This window comes from Aotus nancymaae, unplaced genomic scaffold, assembly GCF_030222135.1.
Source record: "Aotus nancymaae isolate 86718 unplaced genomic scaffold, 86718_ANA_hifiasm-v0.15.2.pri h1tg000016l, whole genome shotgun sequence".
Classification (NCBI taxonomy): Eukaryota; Metazoa; Chordata; class Mammalia; order Primates; family Aotidae; genus Aotus; species Aotus nancymaae.
The window spans coordinates 32426963-32449899 of NW_026988428.1; the positions used below are offsets into that span (position 1 = coordinate 32426963).

Sequence of the window (22937 nt, forward strand, 5' to 3'; positions counted from 1 at the left end):
TGAGAACCTCCTATCCAGGTGCCTGCTGCTAAGTGGCTCACCCGGTCTGATGTTGGTGCTACTTTCATTAGATTTTTCTACTAATTATTCAATGCAAATATATACCAGGCACTACATAAGAGAAGGGATACAGCAGGAAAACAGTCTCTTATTGCAGTTTAGAGTCTAAAAGGGGAAACATTAAATAATTTTACAAATACTCATATATTACAAATGTGATAGTACTATAAAGACAAAAGACAGAGCGCGTCCATGCCAGGGATTAGAGGACACCTCCCTGAGAAAAAATGAATTCTATGATGAAACCCGCAGGATAAGTAGAAGTTAACCAGGAATGAGTGTTAAAGAGAAGTTAGAGGAAACAGGCAGAGGGAAGGTATGTGCAACAGCTCTGAAGTAAAATTAAAGCTTGCCACATTTGTGGAACAGAAACAAGTCATGAGAGATGAAGCTGAAGAGGTAGGTGGGAGATAGACTGTGTGGCCATCATAGCCCATAGCGAGGAGTTTGATCTTCACCCTAAGTTCAAGGGGGAGTTATTGAAGGGTTTTTAAGCAAAGGAGTAATGTAAGACTTGCATTTTCCAAAGATCACTCTGGCAGCAGTGTAAAAAATAGGTAAGAGGGTAGGTGTGGCCATGAGGTTATAATGGAGTGGTACTGTAATCTTTCAGATGAGACATGATTCAATGTCATAGATTAGCATGGGTTGTAGACTAGGAAAGAAACGGTTGGAGAAATCCATTGGTAAAATTTGATCTGGTGTCAGGGACCTTGGGATGCTGCTTCTAGCAGCTCAAAACCCCACTACGAAGATTCTGCTGAACAGAATTCTTCAGGAGAATGAGAGCCAGACACGTTAGCCAGGAGAGCCCAGAACAAAGGGCTGCTTTTGTGTCATCTAGAAGGAACCTGAGTTTCTGTACTTCATGATGCATTTCCCAGCAAGTCTAGAGCCTACAGACACACCTAACAGTGGGTGATGTGTCACTGATAAACGACTAGGGACTCGGGGCAGGGCAAGATAGAAAATAGGTTCTTGGAAAGGTATGTGATTAATCTCCAGCCTTCTTTTTGTCACTTTTCCTTATTTGGCAGGTTACTGGGGCCCAACTGAGCTGGGTGAAGACTAACCCCTACCCCTTTACAGTGCCTCATCCATCAGGGTTGCTTCTCCTCCACCCTTCTGCCTCTCTGCTTTCTTTCCCTCTCATCTCCCCTTTCCACTCTCACCTCACTTTCCCCGCTTCTCACCTTTCCCCCACTGTCTCCCTGAGTGTGGGGAGATACCCCAAACTCTCATTATTGACAAGATGGGCACTGTCTCCCTAGACCTCTCTTGTGGTCATAACTACTCACTGCAGCCATGGTGGCCTATGTGGACTTGGGCCAGAGGGGACAGACAACCTGGTCTGAAGGCAGATTTTTTCCCAGATCATAGTAAAACTGACTGTTGCACCATGCTTCAGCTTTGTGTCCAGCATTTTTTCTGCAGATGAAAAGACAGTGACAATGACTAGTAGTGATAAAAATTTAACTCAACAAATATTTATGAGCACTGGCCATATACATAGCTACCAGGAAGCCACTATTTACTATGGAAAAGACCAATGCCATCCCAGTTCTGGCCACTGTAGGAATTAATACCTAGCATACTTAGAACACTAATAGCTTAATACATTCATTCTTACCAGGTTCATCTATTCTATTTGTCTTTGAGAAACGGTTGCTGCTTGGCTGCTAAAGGTACCTCAGGATCTCAGAGCAGGAGTGTGAAGAAGGGATCCCTCACATCTGGGACTCTGACATCTGAGAAGGGAATGCTGGCTGGCCGATGCTGTACATGTGAAGAGGTACAATGAGGGTGGTTCTGGGACTGCAGAAAAAAAGTACAAACTGGAACCAAGTGATGCTGTCAGAATGAGGAGTCATTACTGAGAGAAGGTTGACAGAGACAGAAAGCAAACAGAAGGAAAGTGTCCCAGGCCGGGTGCGGTGGCTCACACCTGTAATCCCAGCACTTTGGGAGGTCAAGGCGGGTGGATCACTTGAGGCCAGGAATTTAAGACCAGCCTAGCCAATGTGGTGAAACTCATTCTCTACTAAAAAAAACAAAAATTAGCTGGTAGTGGTGGTGGGCACCTGTAGTTCCAGCTACTCAGGAGGGTGAGGCAGAAGAATCACTTGAACCTGGGAGGTGGAGGTTGTAGTGAGCTAAGATGGCACCACTACACTCCAGCCTGGGCAACAGCACGAGATCCATCTTGGAAAGAAAAAAAAAAAAGAAGAAAAGTGTCCCTCCTAGCCCCACAACCTGCCTTTAGTAGTCCCTACAGCCCAGCCAGCCAGCTGGCAAAGGAGAAATGTGATTTGCAGAGTTCTAGCCCCAGCACACAACAGTGTAAAAACCAGCACAACATTCCTTTAAAAGAATCAAGTAGGATAATTTGCTATACCAGACAGAAATCATTACTTATTATACAAAAGTAATTCTAACAGTGTAATGTTAGCAGAGATACAAAAACAGACCAATAGAACCCAACAGAGAGCCCAAAATCAAAGCATTTGACAAAACTGGCACTGCATGGTAGCAGAGAAAAACCATGACAGATAGTCATATGGAAAAAAAAAAAAAAGATTTGGATCTCTACCTCCCTTATACACAAAAACAAATTCCAGCTGGGCATCATGGCACACACCTGTAATCCCAGCTTCTTTGGAGGTTGAGGCAGGAGGATCACTTGAGCCCAGGCCAGCCTGGGCAACATAGCAAGATTCCCCACCTCAAGAAATAAAATAAATTGGTTAAACCACTATAGAGAACCAGACTTACATTATCTAGTAAAACTATAAATACATCTAACCTATGACCCAGATTACACTGCTGGATATACCACAGAGATATGCAGGCACATGTGCAACAGCTATATACATGTTTGGTTTTTTTGTTTTTTTAAAGAGACTGGGTGTTGCTGTCACCCAAGCTGGAGTATAAGATCACAGCTCATTGTAACCTCAAACTTCTGGGCTCAAGAGATCCTCTCATCTCAGCCTCCTAAGTAGCTGGGACTATAAGCACACACCACCACGCCTAGTTTTGTTTTTTGTTTTTTTTTAATAGAGACAGGATCTCACTATGTTGCCTGAGCCGATCTCAAACTCCTGGGCTTAAGCAATCTTCCGGCCTCAGCTTCTCAAAGCACTGGGATTATAGGTGTGAACCACCGTGCCTGCCTTAATATATAAAAATATTAATGACTAATTTTGAAATATCCAAAACTAGAAACAATTCAGTTTTCTCTCAACATTACAGTGAATAGTGATGTAGTTGTGTAGTAAAACTCTATACATAGTAGAATAATGAGTGTAGTAAATTTCTATATATAGTAATAAAAATAAATGAGAACATCTTTATGTAGACAAAGGATAAATCTTACAACTTTACTGAGGGGAGCAATGCAAAAGAATACAAGCAGTACAGGCACTGCTACTTATAATAGTAAGTCAGCAGATTAAATATTTAACTGTAAACGTGAAGACTGAGTTACTATCTCACCTACAGAATTGTACTTTTCCCTTACAAATGAATGAATCTACAGACATGGCTGGACTTGCTATTTTGCTTGTATTCATTCAATGTCACATTACCTAATCATTGAAACTTGGAGGAAGTAATGCCTGAGCTGAAAAAAGAGAATTTATACTTTTTTAAACAATAATAGTTACCATTTTCTGAGGGACATGTTTCTAAGAGTTTCTAATTCTGTATGTTTTTCACTTAATTTTACAATACCTCTAGGTATTATTACCCCTATTACATACTTAAGAAAATCGAGGTTCAGAGAGGCAGTGATTCTCTCAAAATCACAAAGTTCTCAGAGTAAGTGGCAAAACCAGGATTCAATCCAGGTCCTTCTGAATTCAAACCCCATGTACTTGGTCACATTTCAGTGTTTCCTTTTCAAATAAATCCAAGAATGGCTGGAGAACAGCCTGCAGGAGAAAGAACATTTCAAGATAACTGCCCATAGATAAATAAGATCAGATCACGAAGAGTCTTAAATGCCATGCTAAAAGAAGCTGATTGTTTTGGGGGTTTTTCTGACAACAATGAGGTGTAAGTGAAGACTAGGGGTTGCCATAAACAGTGAAGAGACAGGATGAAGTTTTTAAGATCATTCCGGCTGCAGTATGGATTGAAAAAGGGTAAGACTTGAAGCTGAGAGACCAACTAGGAGACTACTGCCTTTCTCAAGAGAAAGAATGAGGGCCTAAACCAGGAGTCACACATGAGGGATAAAGGAGTGAAGCAGGCAGGTTTTCTAAGACAGTTCCTTGCTGGTTGTCAGTTTTGGTAGAGGGGACATCAACAACCAGAGACCTCTCTCCAGTCTTTGCACACATCCAGAACCAACAGGTCGTCGAAACCTTCTCAAGCTACTGCTTCTGAAGACAGCTAGGAAAGGTTCTCTGCTTTTAAGGATTCATGATTATGTTGGGCCCACCTGGATAATCCTGGCTATTCTCCATCTCAAAACCCTAACCTTAACCACATCTAAAGTTCTTTTTGCCATTCTACAATAGCATATTCACAGATCCCAGGGATTAGGATGTAGACATCTTTGGGGGATGACTATTCTGCCTGTACAGTTGGTACTCTCTCACCCAATTGTAACTGAATGAACATGTGCAGCAACCCTGACTGGCCTGAGAAGGGTATGATTACCAAAGGCTCAAAACTTGCCAGGAATGAAGGTAGGCTCACACCACCATACCAAGATCTATCATTGTAATAACTGAGGGAATTTAGAATGTAGAGGAGATGACTACCAGTTGCAGCCCCAAGACCAACTGTAGCTATGAAGGCTGTAATTTGTACCCTTAAGTTTCTTCTTTAAAAGGCCCCCAGGAATCATGAACATGAATAGAAGTGGATCTGACAAAAGGCTGTAGCCATGGAGCTATGCCGCCCAGATTTCAAGAGAACCAGCTGCAGTTAACTGACAGCCTCCAGCATCCTCACCTTTGCATCTACCAAGGTATCACATTTCCCTCAGGTTACTACCAGTGACTGAGCACAGCAAGGGTATTGGGCCATTTCTTCTAACAGACCTTTGATTAGAGACTCCACTACCAGGGCCAAAACTTTCTCAGTAATATGGCGCAGCCTGAGGCCCCTCCTACCCCATCTTTCCATTTTCTCTGTACCTGAGAGCCAGAACCCTGGAGAATGGTAGCCAAACATAGCCTTCCCAAAACTCACATTTGAGTTTCCAAGCATGCATGGTTATCAGAATTTCTGAGGTGCTAAGAGTAGATTCCCTGGACCTCATTCCCCAGAAAGTTCTGACGGTCCTATTAATATTACGTTTAGCAATCATGCTGGGTGGTATGTATACTAGTGATTTGTAAATTACATTTTTTTAAACAGGAAAAGGGTATCTGAGCAGTCACGTTCAAGCTCACAGCTGTGTAAGTAGCTGTTTGTTGGCAGGGTGTGGTGGCTCATGCCTGTAACCCAGCACTTTGGAAGGCTGAGGTGGGCGGATCACCTGAGGTTAGGAGTTTGAGACCAGCCTGGCCAACATGGTGAAACCCCGCCTCTACTAAAAATATAAAAATTAGCTGGGCGTGGTGGCAGGCACCTGTAATCCCAGCCACTCGAGAGGCTGAGGCAGGATAATTGCTTGAACTGTGAAGTGGAGGTTGCAGTAAGCTGAGATCGTGCCATTGCACTCCAGCCTGGCGGACAGGAGTGAGACTGAGTCTTTAAAAAAAAAAAAAAGTAGTGTCTGTCTTAGCTAGGCATCATATGGCACTTAAGTCCGATTTAACAGGCTGAGGCAGGAAAATGGCTTGAGCTTAGGAGTTCAAGACTACATTGAACTATAATCATGACACTGCCCTCCAGTCTGGGTGACACAGTAAGATCCCATCTCAAATATAAATAAGCACATAAATAAAAAGAAGTAATGTTTGTCTTTGTGGATAAAGTGTATAATGCACTAATCTAGGCTAGGCGTGGTGGCTCACGCCTGTAATTCTGGCACTTTGGGAGGCTGAGGCAGGTGAATCACTTGGGAGACGGAGCGAGACTCCATCTCAAAATAAATAAAAAAAAAAATACTAGACTATGGAATCAAAAAAGCGGTGGAACTACAAACTGAAAAACAGTATCACTGGAAGACCTATTAAAGGCAATCTCCCCAGGGATTCATCATCTGATGAGCCTTTTATGAGTTACTTTCATCTATTCCTGAATGAAATACTTAAAGATGATGGTGTAACTGTGTAAACTATTTTGTGCCCATTTCAGTCCTTATAGAAAGTAATCTAATCTTTTGGCCCTTTGTCATAATGCAGTGTAGAAATAAACGATTTCTAGTGTAGGTACCTCAACCCTAACTGAACTTCTATTTTAACCCTGCTCTAAGATTGTGTCAAAACCATCTTGACAATACCTATGTCTATCTTAGTGATCCAGCATCAACCCCAATTTCTCTGTTTTAAGTATATTTCTACCACTAAAGAATTTTGAGATAGCATTTTTTTGAGATGGAGTCTCGCTCTGTCACCAGGCTGGAGTGCAGTGTCATAATCTTAGCTCACTGTAACCTCTGCCTCCCAGGTTCATGGGATTCTCCTGCCTCAGCCTCCCAAGTAGCTGGGATTACAGGCATGCGCCACCAGGCCCAGCTAATTTTTTGTATTTTTAGTAGAGACGGGGTTTCACCATGTTGGCCGGGATGGTCTCAGATCTCTTGGTCTCGCATCTCATGACCTCATGATCCACCTACCTTGGCCTCCCAAAGTGCTGGGATTACAGGCCTGAACCACCGCACCCAGCCTAGCATTATTTTTTAAAAAGTATTATTTAAAATTTTAAAGTATAGACACAGAGTCTCATTATGGTGCCCAGGCTAATCTTGAAGTCCTGAGCTCAAGTGATAGCTCACACACCTCAGCCTCCCAAAGTGCTGAGATTACAGGTATCAGTCACCGCGCCGGCAGATGGCATTGGCGTTGTGAGAAATGTGAGTGGGTGTAGGGGACACAGAGTGTAGGGTAAAAAGAAGATATTTGGAATTGAGTGGCTTTAATAAGTCCTGCCCCTTTTCTTTTACTTCTTCCTTCAAAGCAAAACCAAAACGAGCTACTGAAAGTTTATTTACTTCCTGGGATGGAAGTATTATCTGTCCCAACTTCCCTTTCCCATCAGACAGGTCCCTAAAACCGTAAAAAAATACTGTACTCTCAAATATGCATTCAATTGAGGTGACTGATATTTTCATAACATTTTCTTTAACATTTAATAGAAACTATATACAATAAATTTTTACTATATTTTACATAAGATAGCCACCACAGAAATTTACATAGGTTAAAAGCAAGATGGGTAAGGAGGACCCAGTCCTGTGGGCTATTTTCTCAGAGGATAAAAGCCAGAGTTCACCAGAGAAAGGGCTTCAAGACTGCTCAATTAAGTAGAGGTGAAGAAACGCTGAACTGCAGGTCTTTAGATAGAGATAACCAGATATTAGGGCCATCAATATCTCAAAGACACCACTCACAAAGACAGCTCCCACTTAGCTACTTAAGTGGATTTCTATCCATGACTTTGGAAATCCCATTACAAAGATGTCTCTTTCCTTTTAGGTGTAGTTCCAAATAATCCCAGAAGCTTTGATAAGGATTATCAAAGCTCTTTGTCTTCCAAAAAACCCAAAACTTTTGAAAAGTATCAGTCCATTCCCTCAAAATTTGGTTTTATGTCTGACTGTAATACTTAATCCAGAAGAAAAACAAGGTAGTTGAGTTGCCTGTGTTTTGTAAGAGATGATCAGAAATACTTCTTTGAAGAATGAGAAATTTAAATCTGCCAAAGTAAAATGGTTCCCAAAACTATCAACTAATAGAATTGGGTTCTGGCTTCCCATTTGCAGTAGCCAATCCACTCTGAGACAATGGTGCAGAAGCTTTCTCAGAATTTCGAGATCCCTGGGATCTGCACCCATCTCCAGCCATCTGCATCTGGCCCTGTTAAAAAAAGGCACTTCAGTTAGAAATTCATTCACTGTGGTCTGAAGTATTAATCTGACTTATCAGTGGCCACTTATACTAGCAATAAGAACAATACGACAAATAAATTAATTCTGGGCAGATGTTCTTCCCTATATTAGCTATTCCTGTCCCTTGGAAGAGCCCATTGTTGAGGATATTCCCATGAAATGGAGAGCTGTAGGTTGTTTCTTCCAAATGAAACAGCCATTCCCTGCTGAGGTCCCAGAACAGCCAACAGACCATAGGAAGATAGTCCTTTAGGCCTCTCTTTGAAACCATCAGTTATAGTACAACTGCTGGTCTTCAGTCAGGGCCACTGGAATTCTACCTAAGGTTCACAGAAACAACTCAAATCACATTACATTACTGGTCCTTCTACAGTGAGAACAATTTCGGTGCTGAACTCTCCCTCAGAAGTACAATTTACCTAGATTACTTGTCTCAAGCTTTTATTTAAATAAATTTATGTCCTACTCTGGGATATGAGGATCGGGGGCCATTAGGTAGTCTAAGAGCCCATGTGGAGAACTATAGCAACAAGGGTATTCAGGAGCAGAGTGGAGCATTTTCTAAAGTGCTTTGCTTATATGATATTCAATGAGCGAGAGCCATAGTGGAGCATCTTTATACTAGTGATAACACCCCATTCCCCTCCAGGAGTACATGCTAGCCAGCAGGGAACCCTCTGCCTGGCCAGGTCACTATATGAGAGAACTGTTCTTCACTTGCCAAAATATCCACTGGGTCTTCAGCAATTTCTTTGACTAAATGATCTTCAAGGGTTAGTGAAGGATCAAAAAGCAAAGGTGAAGGAGGACACTGCATACCATCACCCACAACATCCAAGTCCTAGGAAAAAAAAGAGAAATGCCCATCAGCAGTACTAAGGATAACAATAATAAAGTTAGCATATTTTTCAGCAAACTTTAAAACCTCATCTCTACAAAAACTGGAAAAATTAGCCAGGCATGATGGCACACACCTGTAGTCCCAGACACTACAGAGGCTGAGGTTGAGAAGATCCCTTGAGCCCAGGAAACAGAGACTGCAGTGAGCCGAGATTGCGCCACTGCACTCCAAACTGGGTGGCAGAGCCAGACCCTGTCTTGGAGGAAAAAAAAAATTCCCAGGAAAATTCATAGAAACAGAAAGTAGAAAAGAGAAAAGGATAACAGTAAGGAACAGGGGAAAGGGAAAGGAGAGAGTTACTGATTAAAAAGTACAAAGTTTCTGTTTAGGTTGATGAAAAAGTTCTGGAACAGAAAGTGGTGATAGTTGCACAACGTGGTAAATGTTCGTAATACCACCTATTTATACACTTAAAAACTGCCAGGTGCACTGGCTCACATCTACTCGCTGGGAAGCTGAAGTGCAAGGATCATTTGAGGCCAGGAATTCAAGACCAGCCTGGATGACACAACAAGACCCCATCTCTACCTACCCACCATTTACATGTATACATACATAGGTTAAGAGTAAAATCGTGTATGTTTAACTATATACGTAATTATATATGTTTACAATTTAAAAACATTTTTTAAAATATTCCCTCTGAGGCTATCTGTAATCAACATGGTAATTTCACCAGTGATGAACTTAAGTATGAACAATGGTATATTAAAATTAAATACTGCTGGGCAATACAAGATTGCTTGATTAACGTCCTAACCGCCACAAAGCAAGCAAATAAGCTCAAACGGGGGAAAGGGAGAGGGCAGCAGGAAAGGATAAAGGACAGAAAACTCAAAGTTCCTCTAAACGGCTAGGAAATATTTTGGTTAGGTCCATATCCCCACAGAGTTAACTCCCTGATTCTATTTTTTTTTGGAGATGGAGTCTTGCTCTGTTGCCCAGGCTGAAGTGCAGTGGCACGATCTTGGCTCACTGCAACCTCTGCCTCCCAGTTTCAAGCAATTCTCTTGCCTCAGCCTCCCAAGTAGCTGGGACTACAGGCCCGTGCCACCACGTCTGGCTACCTTTTTGTATTTTTAGTAGATACGGCGTTTCACCATGTTAGCCAGGATGGCCTTGATCTCCTAACCTCGTGACCCACCTGCCTCAGCCTCCAAAAGTACAGGGATTACAGGAATGAGCCACAGCGCCTGGCCAACTTCCTGGTTCTAAAGCCTAACATAGTTCAATTGCTCTGTTTAAAAAAAAAAAGACATTACATTCTAGAGACATGTTTCTTCCAACTGAATTGGCAATTCACACGGGGATACTGAATAGCCAACAGACCACAAGGAAGACATCACTCTTAGCTCCTGTTTGAAACCAACAGCTACAGCAAACCATTGGTCTTGATTCAGGGCCTAAGGCATTACAAAGGCTCAAATAAAACATCAAACCAACTAACTTTCATGCCACTGCTTTTCAAGAGTCTGGTGCTAAACTCTCCTTCTTCCTAAGAGTTAAAAATATCCAGGAGATAGCCAGCCATGGTGGCTCACACCTGTAATCCCAGCACTTTGGGAAGGCTGAGGCAGGAGAATCACCTGAGATCAAGAGTTTGACACCAGCCTGGCCAACATGGTGAAACCCCTTCTCTACTAAAAATACAAAAATTGGCAGGGCTTGTTCTCTACGCAGTATAAAAAGAATAAAAATAGAAAAAAAAAATTGGCAGGGCACGGTGGCAGCCGCCTGTAATTCCAGCTACTTGGGACGCTGAGGCAGGAGAACAGCTTGAACCCAGGAGGCAGAGGTTGCAGTAGGCCGAGATCATGCCATTGCACTCCATCCTGGGTGACAGAGCAAGACTCTGTCTCAAAAACAAACAAACAAACAAACAAACAAAAAAAAAACACCCAGGAGATTTGTACTCCCCATGCCCAATCCAGCTTATAGATCCTCTGTGTTTCTAATTATCCAGCTTTACGAGAAACTTAGTTCTATGCTTTCAATTTGCAATCATTTCCCATTTTTTGGTGTGCTCATAACCAAAAACAAGAATCAAAACATCTTCACATTAAAGAATATATATAATTTTTTTTTTTATTGAGACAAGAGTTTCGCTCTTGCTACCCAGGCTGAAGTGCAATGGTGCTATCTCAGCTCACGGAAACCTCAGCCTCCTGGGTTCAAGCAATTCTCCTGCCTCAGCCTCCTGAGTAGCTGAGACTACAGGCACGCACCACCATGCCCAGCTAATTTTTGTATTTTTAGTAGAGACGGGGTTTCATCACGTTGACCAGGATGGTCTCGATCTCTTGACCTCGTGATCCACCCGCCTCGGCCTCCCAAAGTTCTGGGATTATAGGCGTGAGCCACCGTGCCACAAAGAACATATATAATTTAAAAATCCTTAAAATAAAGCTGCTTAGGCCAGGCATGATGGCTCATGCCTGTAATCTCAACACTTTGGGAGGACGAGGCAGGCAGAACACGAGGTCAGGAGATCAAGACCATCCTGGCTAACATGGTAAAACTCACTCTCTACTAAAACTACAAAAAACTACCAGCCTGACCAACATGGTGAAACCCTGTCTCTACTAAAAATACATAAATTAGCCAGGCGTGGTGGCACGCGCCTGTAGACCCAGCTACTCCAGAGGCTGAGGCAGGAGAATCGCCTGAACCCAGGAGGCAGAGGTTGCAGTGAGCTGAGATCGTGCCACTGCACTCCGGCCTGGCGGGCACCTGTAGTCCCAGCTACTCGGGAAGCTGAGACAGGAGAACTGCTTGAACCCAGGAGGCAGAGGTTACAGTGAGCCAAGATCGTGCCACTGCACTCCAGCCTGGGTGACAGAGCGAGACTCTGTCTCAAAAAAATAAAAAATTTAAAAAAAAATTTTTTTTAAGCCACTCAATTTAAGCAGAAACATAGGAAATAGGATACATTCAACTTACCATCCATTTCGGGTGAGTTGGAAACTTTTGTATTATCCACAGAAACCAGTTTTTTCAACCATTAAGACTGTAAATCTGTTTTCTCCAATTGTTTTTTACCATGTGCACTTGTGTGTGTGTGTGTGTGTGTGATGGCAAGATCTCAGCTCACTGCAATCTCCGCCTCCAGGGTTCAAGTGATTTTCCTGCCTCAGCCTCCCCAGTATTGGGGATTATAGGCACATGCCACCACACCCAGCTAATTTTTGTATTTTTTGTAGACAGGGTTTCACCATATTGGCCAGGCTCACCTGGAACTCCTGACCTCAGGTGATCTGCCTGCATCAGCCTCCCAAAATGCTGGGATTACAAGCATGAACCACTGCATCCAACCCATACACAATTCTTATACAAATAATTAGCTTGGATTGGACGCTAATTATTTGTATAAGAAATACAGGTGGACAGATCACTTGAGGCCAGGAGTTCGAGACCAGCCTGGCCAACATGGCGAAACCCTATCTCTACTAAAAATATAAAAATTAGCCAGGCATGGTGGACCACGCCTGTAATCCCAGCTACTTGGGAGACTGAGACAGGAGAATCACTTGAACCCAGAAGGCAGAGGTTGCAGTGAGCCGAGATTTCACCACTGTACTCCAGCCTGGATGACAGAACGAGACTGTCAAAAATAATAATAATAATGATAATAATTAGCTTGGAATTAAACACTGAAGCAAAAGGCATCCAAGTCTCAAGATAACAATGGAATGGATATGTTTTCAGAAAAGTCTTTTCTCACATATACACAGTGTTGTCTCTTATAAGGTTTAAAATTGGCAAAAAGAACCTAAATAAGTGAAGGAAATAAGCAAAAATTCCAATTAAAACAGGAGTGTTTTAAAAACTAAAAGTATCAGAATATAAAGAGAATCCACGTTTTTGGCTCATGCCTGCAATCCCAGCACTTTGGGAAGCTGAAGCAAGCAGATCACCTGAGGTCAGGAGTTTGGGACCAGCTAAGCCAACATAGTGAAACCACATCTCTACTAAAAAATACAAAAATTAGCCAGGACTGATGGCATGCACCTATAATCCCAGCTGCTTGGGAGGCTGAAACAGGACAACTGCTTGAACCCAGGAGGTGGAGATTACAGTGAGCCGAGATCGCCACTGCACTCCAATCTGGGCCCAGAGCAAAACTCCGTCTCAAAACACAAATATGTAAGTAAATAAAAATTAAAAAAACAGAATCCACGTTTTGTTACTATCTCCAAAAACCACCAAAAGAGAATGAGAGAGAAGGAACTTAAAATAGTAAGATTAAGTGATAAGTTACTACCTGCCAACCATTCTTGCATCAAAGCACAGGAAACAAGCAAATATCCAGAATGAAAGGCTGTGTTTTTACCCGTATTAATATCTGATGCCTGGTCTTCCCACAAGTAAAATCACCTAAGTTATCAATAACAAGTTATAAGCCAGACATGGTGACTCATGCCTATATCCCAGCACTTTGGGAGGCCTAGGTGTGTGGATCATTTGAGGCCAGGAGTTCAAGACCAGCTTGGCCAACATGGCGAAACCCTGTTGGACTACCAAAAACACAAAAATTAGTAAGGTCTGCTGGCACGCACCTGCAGCCCCAGCTACTCAGGAGGCTGAAGCACAAGAATTGCTTGAACCTAGGAGGCAGAGGCTGTAGTGAGCTGAGATCGCACCACTGCACTCCAGCCTGAATGACAGAACAAAGACTCGTTCCTTAAAAAAAAAAAAAAAAAAAGGCCAAGTTATAGTGGCTGGGCACAGTGGCTCATGTTTGTAATCCTAGCACTTTGGGAGGCCAAGGTAAGAGGATCACCTGAGCCCAGGAGTTGAAGACCGGCTTAGGCAACATAGGGAGACCTCTTCTATATAAAAAATAAAAAATTGGCTGGGCATGGTGGCATAAACCTATAATCCCAGCTACTTGGGAGGCTGAGGCAGGAGGATCACTTAAGCCCAGGAGTTTGAGGCTGCCGTGACCCATGATCATGCCATTGCATTCCAGTCTGAGCAACAGAGAAAAACCACAACTCAGAAAAACAAGTTATAAAAATGATAACTGAGCCAGGCACAGTGGCTCATGCCACCGACAGAAACCCCGTCTCAAAAGTTCTTAACAGTATATTCCTTAATAGCCAAAAAGTAGAAACAGCGCAAATATCCATCAACTGACAGATTTTTAAAGTGCTGTATTTCCAAACAATGGAATATTAATTCAGTCACAAAAAGGAATGAAGTATTGATAAATACTGGTTTGGATAAACCTTGAAAACATTATGCTAAGTGAAAAAAGCCAGATCAAAAGGATACCTATAGTATTATACCGATATGAAATGTCCAGAACAAGCAAATTTAGAGACAAAAAGTAGATTCATGGTGGCCAAGGGCTGAAGGGAGAAGAAAATGAAGAGTGACATAATAGGGATTGAGTTTCTTTTGGAGATAATGAAAACCTGAAATTAGATAGTGGTGACAGTTGCATTACTTTGTGAATATACTAAAAATCACTAAATTATACACTTTCAAAGAGTGCAATTTATGATATGTAAACTGTATCCCTAAAAAGGTATGAAAAAAATGTCTAGGAAAAAAATAAGGTAGGGCAGATTTCTCTAAATTAGTATGCTAACACACAAATAAAACCACACATATATATCACTTCAAAAACTGTCAATTCTCCTAACCACCAAAGACTAACCTATTCCTCACCATTAATAAATAAGGCCTTGTCTCAAGGGCCTGAGCCAGAGCAGAGCTTCTCTAACTTACATCACTGAACTCCAGAGGTAAACTCTCAGTGGGCTGAAGCTCAGCAGCACTCAAGTACAGATCCATGGGGCCGGCTTCCAGATCGTCTGGCACAGACAGTACCTGCTCGGGCTTATACATCTGAGGAGGCAACTGGAAATGGAGTGGGCAGCAGGGATCCTCAGAGAGGCTTACAGGAACAGGTTTGTTGCAGGGTACCTCTTCAGATCCCTGGCAGCACTTGAAGAGAACCTGATTCGTATCTTGACAAATATCTGTAGAAATATGGTCAAGGGAAATAAAACACAATCTATCGAAAGCATAAAATATAAATAGCATGCTCTGCCAAAACTTAAGGTCTGGACTATACAAGATAAATTACAGCTACATTTGATACAGAATACCAAATGCAGTTAGCAATTTTTAAAGTTACTTCTCAAAATAAATGTCATTTACTAGCATCAAATTCTAGCTCTACCAGTAATTTAAAACTAGTCTCTGACCTCCTTTTCAGGATCCTAGTCATTTAAACTAGACACTAATCCATTCTCCCTTAAGCAAGTAGCAATAGCACTCCCAGGAACACACACCTGTCCAGAATAAATACTGTAGTGGCAAATGCAAATAGCCTTGAAAATGCCCCCAACACAGCCCTTCCAAGAGTCAAGAAATACAACGTGTCTGCTCTCTTAGCAGACTGGCAAATTTTGCAACAGTTTCTTGGACCTTGTTTCCAAAGATGACTACATGATAAATTCATTTAAAGCACAGTGGAATAGGGGAAAACAGCTCTAGCAAAAGTCACTAGGTATTATATACTGACAAGAAATTAAATATCCATGCTTTTTGTTTTTTGGGGGAGTGTGGTAGTTCAGGGGAGCCCTTTTCTGATCCTAAAGGAAGAAGAAAATTTTGCTTATGAAGGCCCACTGAAAAAAAAAAGTACTCCAGAAACACTGCAAGGACTCTACAACAACTTTTGTTAAAGGCAGAAGGGCTTTATGTCCAAGTTAGCAAAGAAGCTCTGTAGGATGAATCAAAATCAAGATCATGATTAGATACAGTAAAATTCAAGTTACTCTACAAAACACATTTTATGCAAGTGCTACCATTTCTTGAAATCTTAACTACCTGGTTATTTTTCTAGATTAATAAACGTTATTTTAAAATTAGACTTATTTTTAACCAGAAAACACAATTTTTCTATAAACTGATAGTAGCTAGATTATGGAATTGTAATTTTTAAAAATAAAAAAATCTAACGTATAATTTTTTTTTTTTTTTTTTTTTTTTTTTTTTTTTTTTGAGGCAGAGTTTTGCTCTTGTTGCCCAGGCTGGAGTGCAGTGGCGCGATCTCGGCTCACTGCAACCTCCGCCTCCTGGGTTCAAGCAATTCTTCTGCCTCAGCCTCCTGAGTAGCTGGGATTACAGGCATGTGCCAACACGCCTGGCGAATTCTGTATTTTTAGTAGAGATGGAGTTTCGCCATGTTGGTCAGGCTGGTCTCGAACTCTTGACCTCAGGTGATCCACCCGCATTGGCCTCCCAAAATGCTGGGATTAAAGGCATGAGCCACTGCACCCGGCCTACATTTTAATTTTTTAAACCATATAAACTTTTCTTGAATAAAGCCATTACTTTCGTGTTTTTTTTTTCTTTCTTTAAGCCATTACTTTCAATCCATACCTGGAAATAACTAAACTCTCAAGTAGGGTGTGACGGCTGTGACACTACCAACATTGTGGACCAGGTACATCTTTGTTGGAAGAAAGATGTAGAGCAGCATTCCTGGCCTGTCAGTAGCACCTCCATCTCTGAGGCATAACAACCAAAAATTTATCCACACATTGCCAACTGGAGAACAAGATGGCCCCCAGCTGAAAACCACTACTCTAAAGAAACAGAAGATAGTACAAAGCAAACAAGTGTTTATTGAATGAATAACCAAATGAATAAACATATGAACCTAATGGGAACCATCAGATTTGCGCTATGTGCTTAAACCTAAGCAATATCTAATGTGCTTAAGAAGTCCATTCTTAAATTATTAATATTTAAAATGTTATCCATTAAATGTTTCAACCAGAACTTTTTTTAAGACAAAGTCTCGCTCTGTCACCCAGGCTGGAATGCAGTGGCGCAATCTCAGCTCACTGCAACCTGGGCCTCCCAGGTTCAAGCAATTATCCTGTCTCAGCCTCCTGAGTAGCTGGGATTACAGGCGACCACCATCATACCCGGCTAATTTTTGTATTTTTAGTAGAAAGAGGGTTTTGCCATGTTTCTACTAAAAATAGAAGAAACATGGCCAGGCAGGTCTCAAACAAACTCCTGACCTCAGGTGATCCACCCACCTCAGCCTCCCAAAGTGCTAGGACTGCAGGCGTGAGCCACCACGCCCAGCCAAGAACTTTTTTCCACTAGAATTCAAAGGACTTTCACAAGTCTCTTATGTATTTAATACCACAATATCCTAAAAAAGGACTCCCCCCCATCATCCTCTACCCACTTTCCTTTCAGATGGGGACAAAGAAGATAAGAAGGGAATGGTTAACCTACAACTACAGTCTGGGTCCTTCACTTTCAGTCGAGTGCTGTCTCCATTAGACCACAGTAAAGAGTTAACAGGTCACCAATGGCAGTCGAATCTTTCTCTGGGATAAGGACTTAAGGAAGGGTAAGTAACTTAGGCAACTATGGAGTGGAAAGGAAAGAGCATAAAAGGAAAAAAAAACACTTCCCTACTCTTTTCAAATACATTTCATTTTCAACTTTGCTTTGTATCTTTGAGTACAGTATTATAAGAAATATATAGTCTATACTATCTGTAAACTGAGTTTTTTCCCTTATAAAAGTAATTCAAGCTCACCTTAAAAAAGAAACAAAAAAAAGGAACAGTGAAAAGGAGGCATTCATAACCACACCATGCAAAAATCACCACATACCTGTGTTGTTCCCTCCCAGAATTTTGTTTCATGCAGTTTAGACGCTATACAGAATGTCACTATCATTTTGCTGTCATTCATAAATTGTGTTAAATATATTTAATGCCTGAAAATAATCCATACTATGTTGTGCTATGATTTATCTCCCTACTGTCCAGGGAGATAAAAAATTTTAAGGCTGTCTTTAGTTCAAAGAATATTTTGTGTAAAATATTGGTCTGCATTTGATTATCTCTTCAAAATAAATTTCCAGAGGTAAATATTATCATGTGAAGAAATATGAATTACTTTCAAACTGCTTTCAAAAAGCTTATGTCAATTTATATTCCCACTGCCAATATTTAGAAGGATTCATTTTACCATACTCTCACCTACTTTTGAAATTCACTCATTTTTTTAATTGTACATTTTAAATTTTATTTTAAAACAAATATATGTACAAATAGCAATTTTATAGATTTTAAATTTTCCTTGTTTTATTTCCTATTTACAGTTGACCTTTGAACAACACAGGCTTGAATTGCACAGGTCCACTTACATATGCATTTTCTTCTGCCTCTGCCATCCCAGACAGTTAACACTTCCCCTCCACTTACTCAACATAAAGACCGTAAGAATCTTTATGATAATCCTTCCATTTAATCAACAGAAAAAAATATTTTCCTTATGATTTTCTTAGTAATATTTTCTTAGTTTATTATAAGAATACAATATATGACATATAAACATATAAAATACAGCGCCAGGCAGCTATGTTGTTGATAAAGCTTCTGATCAACAGTAAGCTAAAGGTTACTAGCAGTTAAGTTTTGGAGGAATCAAAAATTATACACAAATTTTCAACTGTGTAGAGGGCTCAGCACCCCAACCCCCTTGAATTGTTCAAAGGCCAATTGTATTTATAGTGAAGATATACACTTTTCAACTATTAGCCTTTTCTATCTTCTTTTAAATATGCCCAATTATTTTTTTTGAGATGGAGTCTCGCTCTGTTGCCCAGGCTGGAGTGCAGTGGCACAATCTTGGCTGACTGCAACCTCCCCCTCCCAGGTTCAAGCAATTCTCCTGCCTCAGCCTCCCAAGTAGCTGGGACTACAGGTGCGCACCACCACGCCCAGCTAATTTTCCTATTTTTAGAAGAGACGGGGTTTCACCATATTGGTAGGCTGGTCTTGAACTCCTGACCTCATGATCTGCCCAACTCGGCCTCCCAAAGTGCTGATATTACAGGCATGAGACACCACGCCCAACCACCCAATTGTGTTTTAAGTAATTTTTTTTTTTTTGAAGACGGAGTCTCACTCTGTCACCCAGCCTGGAGTGCAGTGGTATGATCTCATCTCACTGCAACTTCTACCTCCCAGGTTCAAGCAATTCTCTGCCTCAGCCTCCCAAGTAGCTAGCTGGGTTTACAATAGCCCACCACCATGTCCAGCTAATTTTTTTTTTGTATTTTTAGTAGAGACAGGGTTTCACCATCTTGGCCAGGCTGCTCTTGAACTCCTGACCCCACTATCCACCGCCTCCACCTCCCCAATGTTGGGATTACAAGCGTGACCCACCACAACCAGACTTTTTTTTTTTTTTTAAGAGACAGGGTCTTGCTCTGTCACCCAAGGTAGAATGCAGCGGCATGATCCTTGCAGGTTCAAACCAGTAGGCTCAAAAGATGCTCCCAAGTAGCTGGGACTACAGACACATGCCACCACACCCAGCTAATTTTTTTTTTTTTCTTTAGAGATGAGGTCTCACTGTGTTGTCCAGGCTGTAAACATTTATCTTTAGAGTTTTTCTTTACTTTGCACAACATTGTATAAATAAGAAACGTAATCCCTTATGAGACATCTGTTGTAGTAATTAATAAATTAGGAACATTTAATAAGCAAAACAAAAAACCAGCTTCTTATCAAAAGACTAAAAAGAGGTTCTCCTCCTCTTCCTATTAAAGAAAATAAGTTTCAATTTCCAAATAATTGGCATTTCTTGCACACAAATGAAATCCAGCAACATTTAACTAAGCCTTTCACATAAAAACCCTATTTAATGGCCGGGCGTGGTGGCTGATGCCTGTAAACCCAGCACTTTGGGAGGCCAAGGTGGGCGGATCACAAGGTCAGAAGTTCGAGACCAGCCAGCCCAACATGGTGAAACCCCATCTCTACTAAAAACACAAAAATTAGCTGGGCATGGTGGCAGGCACCTATAATCCCAGCTACTCAGGGGCTGAGGCAAGAGAATTGCTTGAACCCAGGAGACTGAGGTTGCAGTGAGCTGAGATCACACCACTGCACTCCAGCCTGAGCAACAGAGTGAGACTCCGTATCAGGAAAAAAAAAAAAAAATCCTATTTAATTAACAACTCAAAAAGGTTTGAAGGCCCAATGACAAATGTAATCCTTTAACAAAATCATGAGACATTATGATGGTTCAAAGGCAAATTAATAGAAAGAAGAAAAAAAAAAGCAACTCATTTTTGGAAACAGTAAACTTCTAATTTGAATGATGCTTAAAATATGCAAGTTAGAGGCCAGGTACAGTGGCTAAGTGTTAATACAAAAGAGTCAAGAGATGGGCGTGGTAGCTCACACCTATAATCCTATTACTTTGGGAGGCTGAGGCGGGAAGGTAACATGAGCTCAGAAATTCGAAACCAGCCTAGGCAACATAGTGACACCTCCTCTCTACAAAAATTAAACAAAATTACCTGGACATGGTTGTACATGCCTGTAGTCCCAGCTACTCTGGTGGTTGAGGTGGGAAGATCGCTTATGACCAGCAGGTAGAGAGCTGCAGTAAGCCGTAATCATGCCACTGCACTCCAACCTAAGCAACAGAGACTCTATCTCAAAAAAATTTTTAAAAAGAAAAATGTCTGAAGAGTCAAGTTAAAAGAATTTTTTTTTTTAAGTTTATAAAGGCCGGGTACAGTAGCTCATGCCTGTAAGCCCAGCATTTGGGGAGGACAAGACTAGAGAATTGCTTAAGCCCAGCAGTTTGAGCAACGTAGTGAGTCTTGTCTCTACAAAAAATTTAAAAAACGCTGGCCAGGCACAGTTACTCACGCTCTAATTCCAGCATTTTGGGAGGCCAAGGAGGGCAGATCACCTGAGATCAGGAATTTGAGACCAACCTGGCCAACACTGTGAAACCCCATCTCTACTAAAAATACAAAAATTAGCCAGGCATGGTATCATGCATCTCAGCTACTCAGGAGGCTGAGGCACAAGAATTGCTTGTACCTGAGAGGCAGAGGTTGCAGTGAGCCGATATCACATCACTGCACTCCAGCTTGGGCAACAGAGTGACACTGTGTTTCAAAAAAATATAGTAATAATGAAATTAAATAATTAGCCAGGCATGCTGGCACACATACATAGTCCCAGCTATTCAGAGGCTGAGGTGGGAGAACTGTCTAAGCCCAGGAGTTCAAGGCTGCAGTGAGCTATGACTGAGACACTGAACTCCAGCCTGGGCAACACAGCAAGACTCCATCTCAAAAAAATAAAAAAATTTTTTTTAATTAAAAATAAAAGCCGGGTAATCCCAGCACTTTGGGAGGCCAAGGTGGGCGCATCACGAGGTCAAGGGATTGAGACCATACTGGCCAACACAGTGAAACCCTGTCTCTACTAAAAATATAAAAATTAGCTGGGTGTGGTGGCACATGCCTGTAGTCCCAGCTACTCAGGAGGCTGAGGCAGGAAAATCACTTGAACCCAGAAGGCAGAGGTTGCAGTGGGCCAAGATGGTGCCAACTGCACTCCAGTCTGACAACAGAGTGAGACTCTGTCTCAAAACAAACAAACATTGGACACAGTGTCTCACGTCAGTAATCCCAGCATTTTGGGAAGCCAAGGATGGTGGATCACCTAAGGTCAGGAGTTTGAGACGAACCTGGCCAACATGGTGAAACCCCATCTCTAATAATAATACAGAAATTAGCTGGGTGTGGTGGTACATGCCTGTAATCCCAGCTACTCAGGAGGCTGAGGCAGAAGAATTGCTTGAACCCAGGAGGCAGAGGTTGCAGTGATCCATGATCACACCACTGCACTCCAGCCTAGGAGACGAGCAAAACTCCAAAAAACAAAATAAAAATATAGAAGCCAGGGCCCTAACCACACAAAAGGATAATACTAGAAGTTCACAGTGCAGAATCATCCTTTCAATTGGGGAGGAAAACCCACAGTAATTTTTTAAGGTTATAATTAGATTTAACAGCATTAGGATTCTAATAAGCAAGTTAAATCAGAAACCTTGAGACAATTATAAACATTGTATGGATATTTTGGAACTCTAGTATTAAGATTATAAATAAATATTAGCTCACATCTATAACAAATGACTCATGTTTCTTTCTAATGAATTGACCACTACATTTCCAAAGTTATGAAATGGCCAACAGACCATAAAAGAATAATTCTTTAGGCTCCTGCTTGAAACCAACAGCTTCAGCAAACTGGTGGCCTTGATTCAGGGCCAAAGGAAAACAAAAACCTTCAATTAAGCAAACTAGCACAGAGATTCCCACTAGTCTTCAAACTAGCAAATCAGAGCCTTAACAGGCAAAGTAAAAAGATACGGGTAAGGCAGTGTCTGGTCATTGGAAGAGACTGATTGGAACAACGAACATCATCCACGAAGGCCAAGCACCTCTGACTGGAACGAGTGGTATGGGCCTAAAATGAAAAAAGACAGATAAAATAGACCCACAAAAGAACATACAAACAATTACGATGAAAATAGTCATATAAGAAAAGCACATCCTAAAGGCTACAAAATTCAACATTTAACAAAAGTAGATACACCAATATTATGCAAAAGACAAAAAACTAAAACCTAGCATATAATGAGTCAACCTTAATCCCAAATACACCTCTCCATATTCTAAAAGTGTGATATAGCCTAATTGTTTTAAGATTTTGTCTTTTACCAACAGAACTCTTGAAAATTGTAACCTTAGGTGGAATCTTAACAAATGAAACAAACAAAATTACTCTTAGTGCAACAGAGACCAAGGGTTTCAAAAACAAATTTCAGAATAATCACTTAACTTTTCTTCCTATTAACCTTACTTCCTGACATGCAATTGCTCCTATTCTACCTTCACACCTTTTAAAACAAGATTCCCAAGCAATTCAGGCTTAACCTGTGTTTATTTCTGAACTGAAGAATATCTGAACCAAAAGACTTAGAAACTTATTCCAACTACTCAATATGCAGATGAGAATACTGAGGCCCAGAAAAGTTAAGCTGTCTGTGCAGACATAAAGCTCATCAGTGGGGACTGAGACTAGAATCTATGTCTCCT

At 41.3% G+C, this 22937-nt stretch overlaps 1 protein-coding gene and 3 non-coding genes across 7 annotated transcripts in view; all 4 read right to left on the reverse strand.

Moving 5' to 3' along the window:
• Positions 1–7260: 7260 nt before the first annotated feature.
• KANSL2 (KAT8 regulatory NSL complex subunit 2) overlaps positions 7261–22937 on the reverse strand; it is a 38544-nt gene continuing 22867 nt past the window's right edge. For 3 of the 4 annotated variants that reach the window (XM_064377017.1, XM_064377016.1, XM_064377018.1), the window contains exons 7-10: positions 22209–22305; positions 14703–14956; positions 8790–8909; positions 7261–8036 (exon numbers count right to left, since the gene is read on the reverse strand). In XM_064377017.1, the coding sequence (XP_064233087.1) occupies positions 7905–8036; positions 8790–8909; positions 14703–14956; positions 22209–22305 (603 nt within the window). In that variant the 3' untranslated portion in view covers positions 7261–7904. The remainder of the gene's footprint in view (positions 8037–8789; positions 8910–14702; positions 14957–22208; positions 22306–22937) is intronic. The other variant, XM_064377019.1, reaches the window with a different exon arrangement.
• LOC135275533 (small nucleolar RNA SNORA2/SNORA34 family) lies at positions 8241–8377 on the reverse strand. Its single transcript, XR_010343155.1, has one exon. It is a non-coding gene; the product is annotated as a small nucleolar RNA SNORA2/SNORA34 family (small nucleolar RNA).
• On the reverse strand, positions 10241–10375 carry LOC135275532 (small nucleolar RNA SNORA2/SNORA34 family). Its single transcript, XR_010343154.1, has one exon. It is a non-coding gene; the product is annotated as a small nucleolar RNA SNORA2/SNORA34 family (small nucleolar RNA).
• Positions 21973–22109, reverse strand: LOC135275531 (small nucleolar RNA SNORA2/SNORA34 family). Its single transcript, XR_010343153.1, has one exon. It is a non-coding gene; the product is annotated as a small nucleolar RNA SNORA2/SNORA34 family (small nucleolar RNA).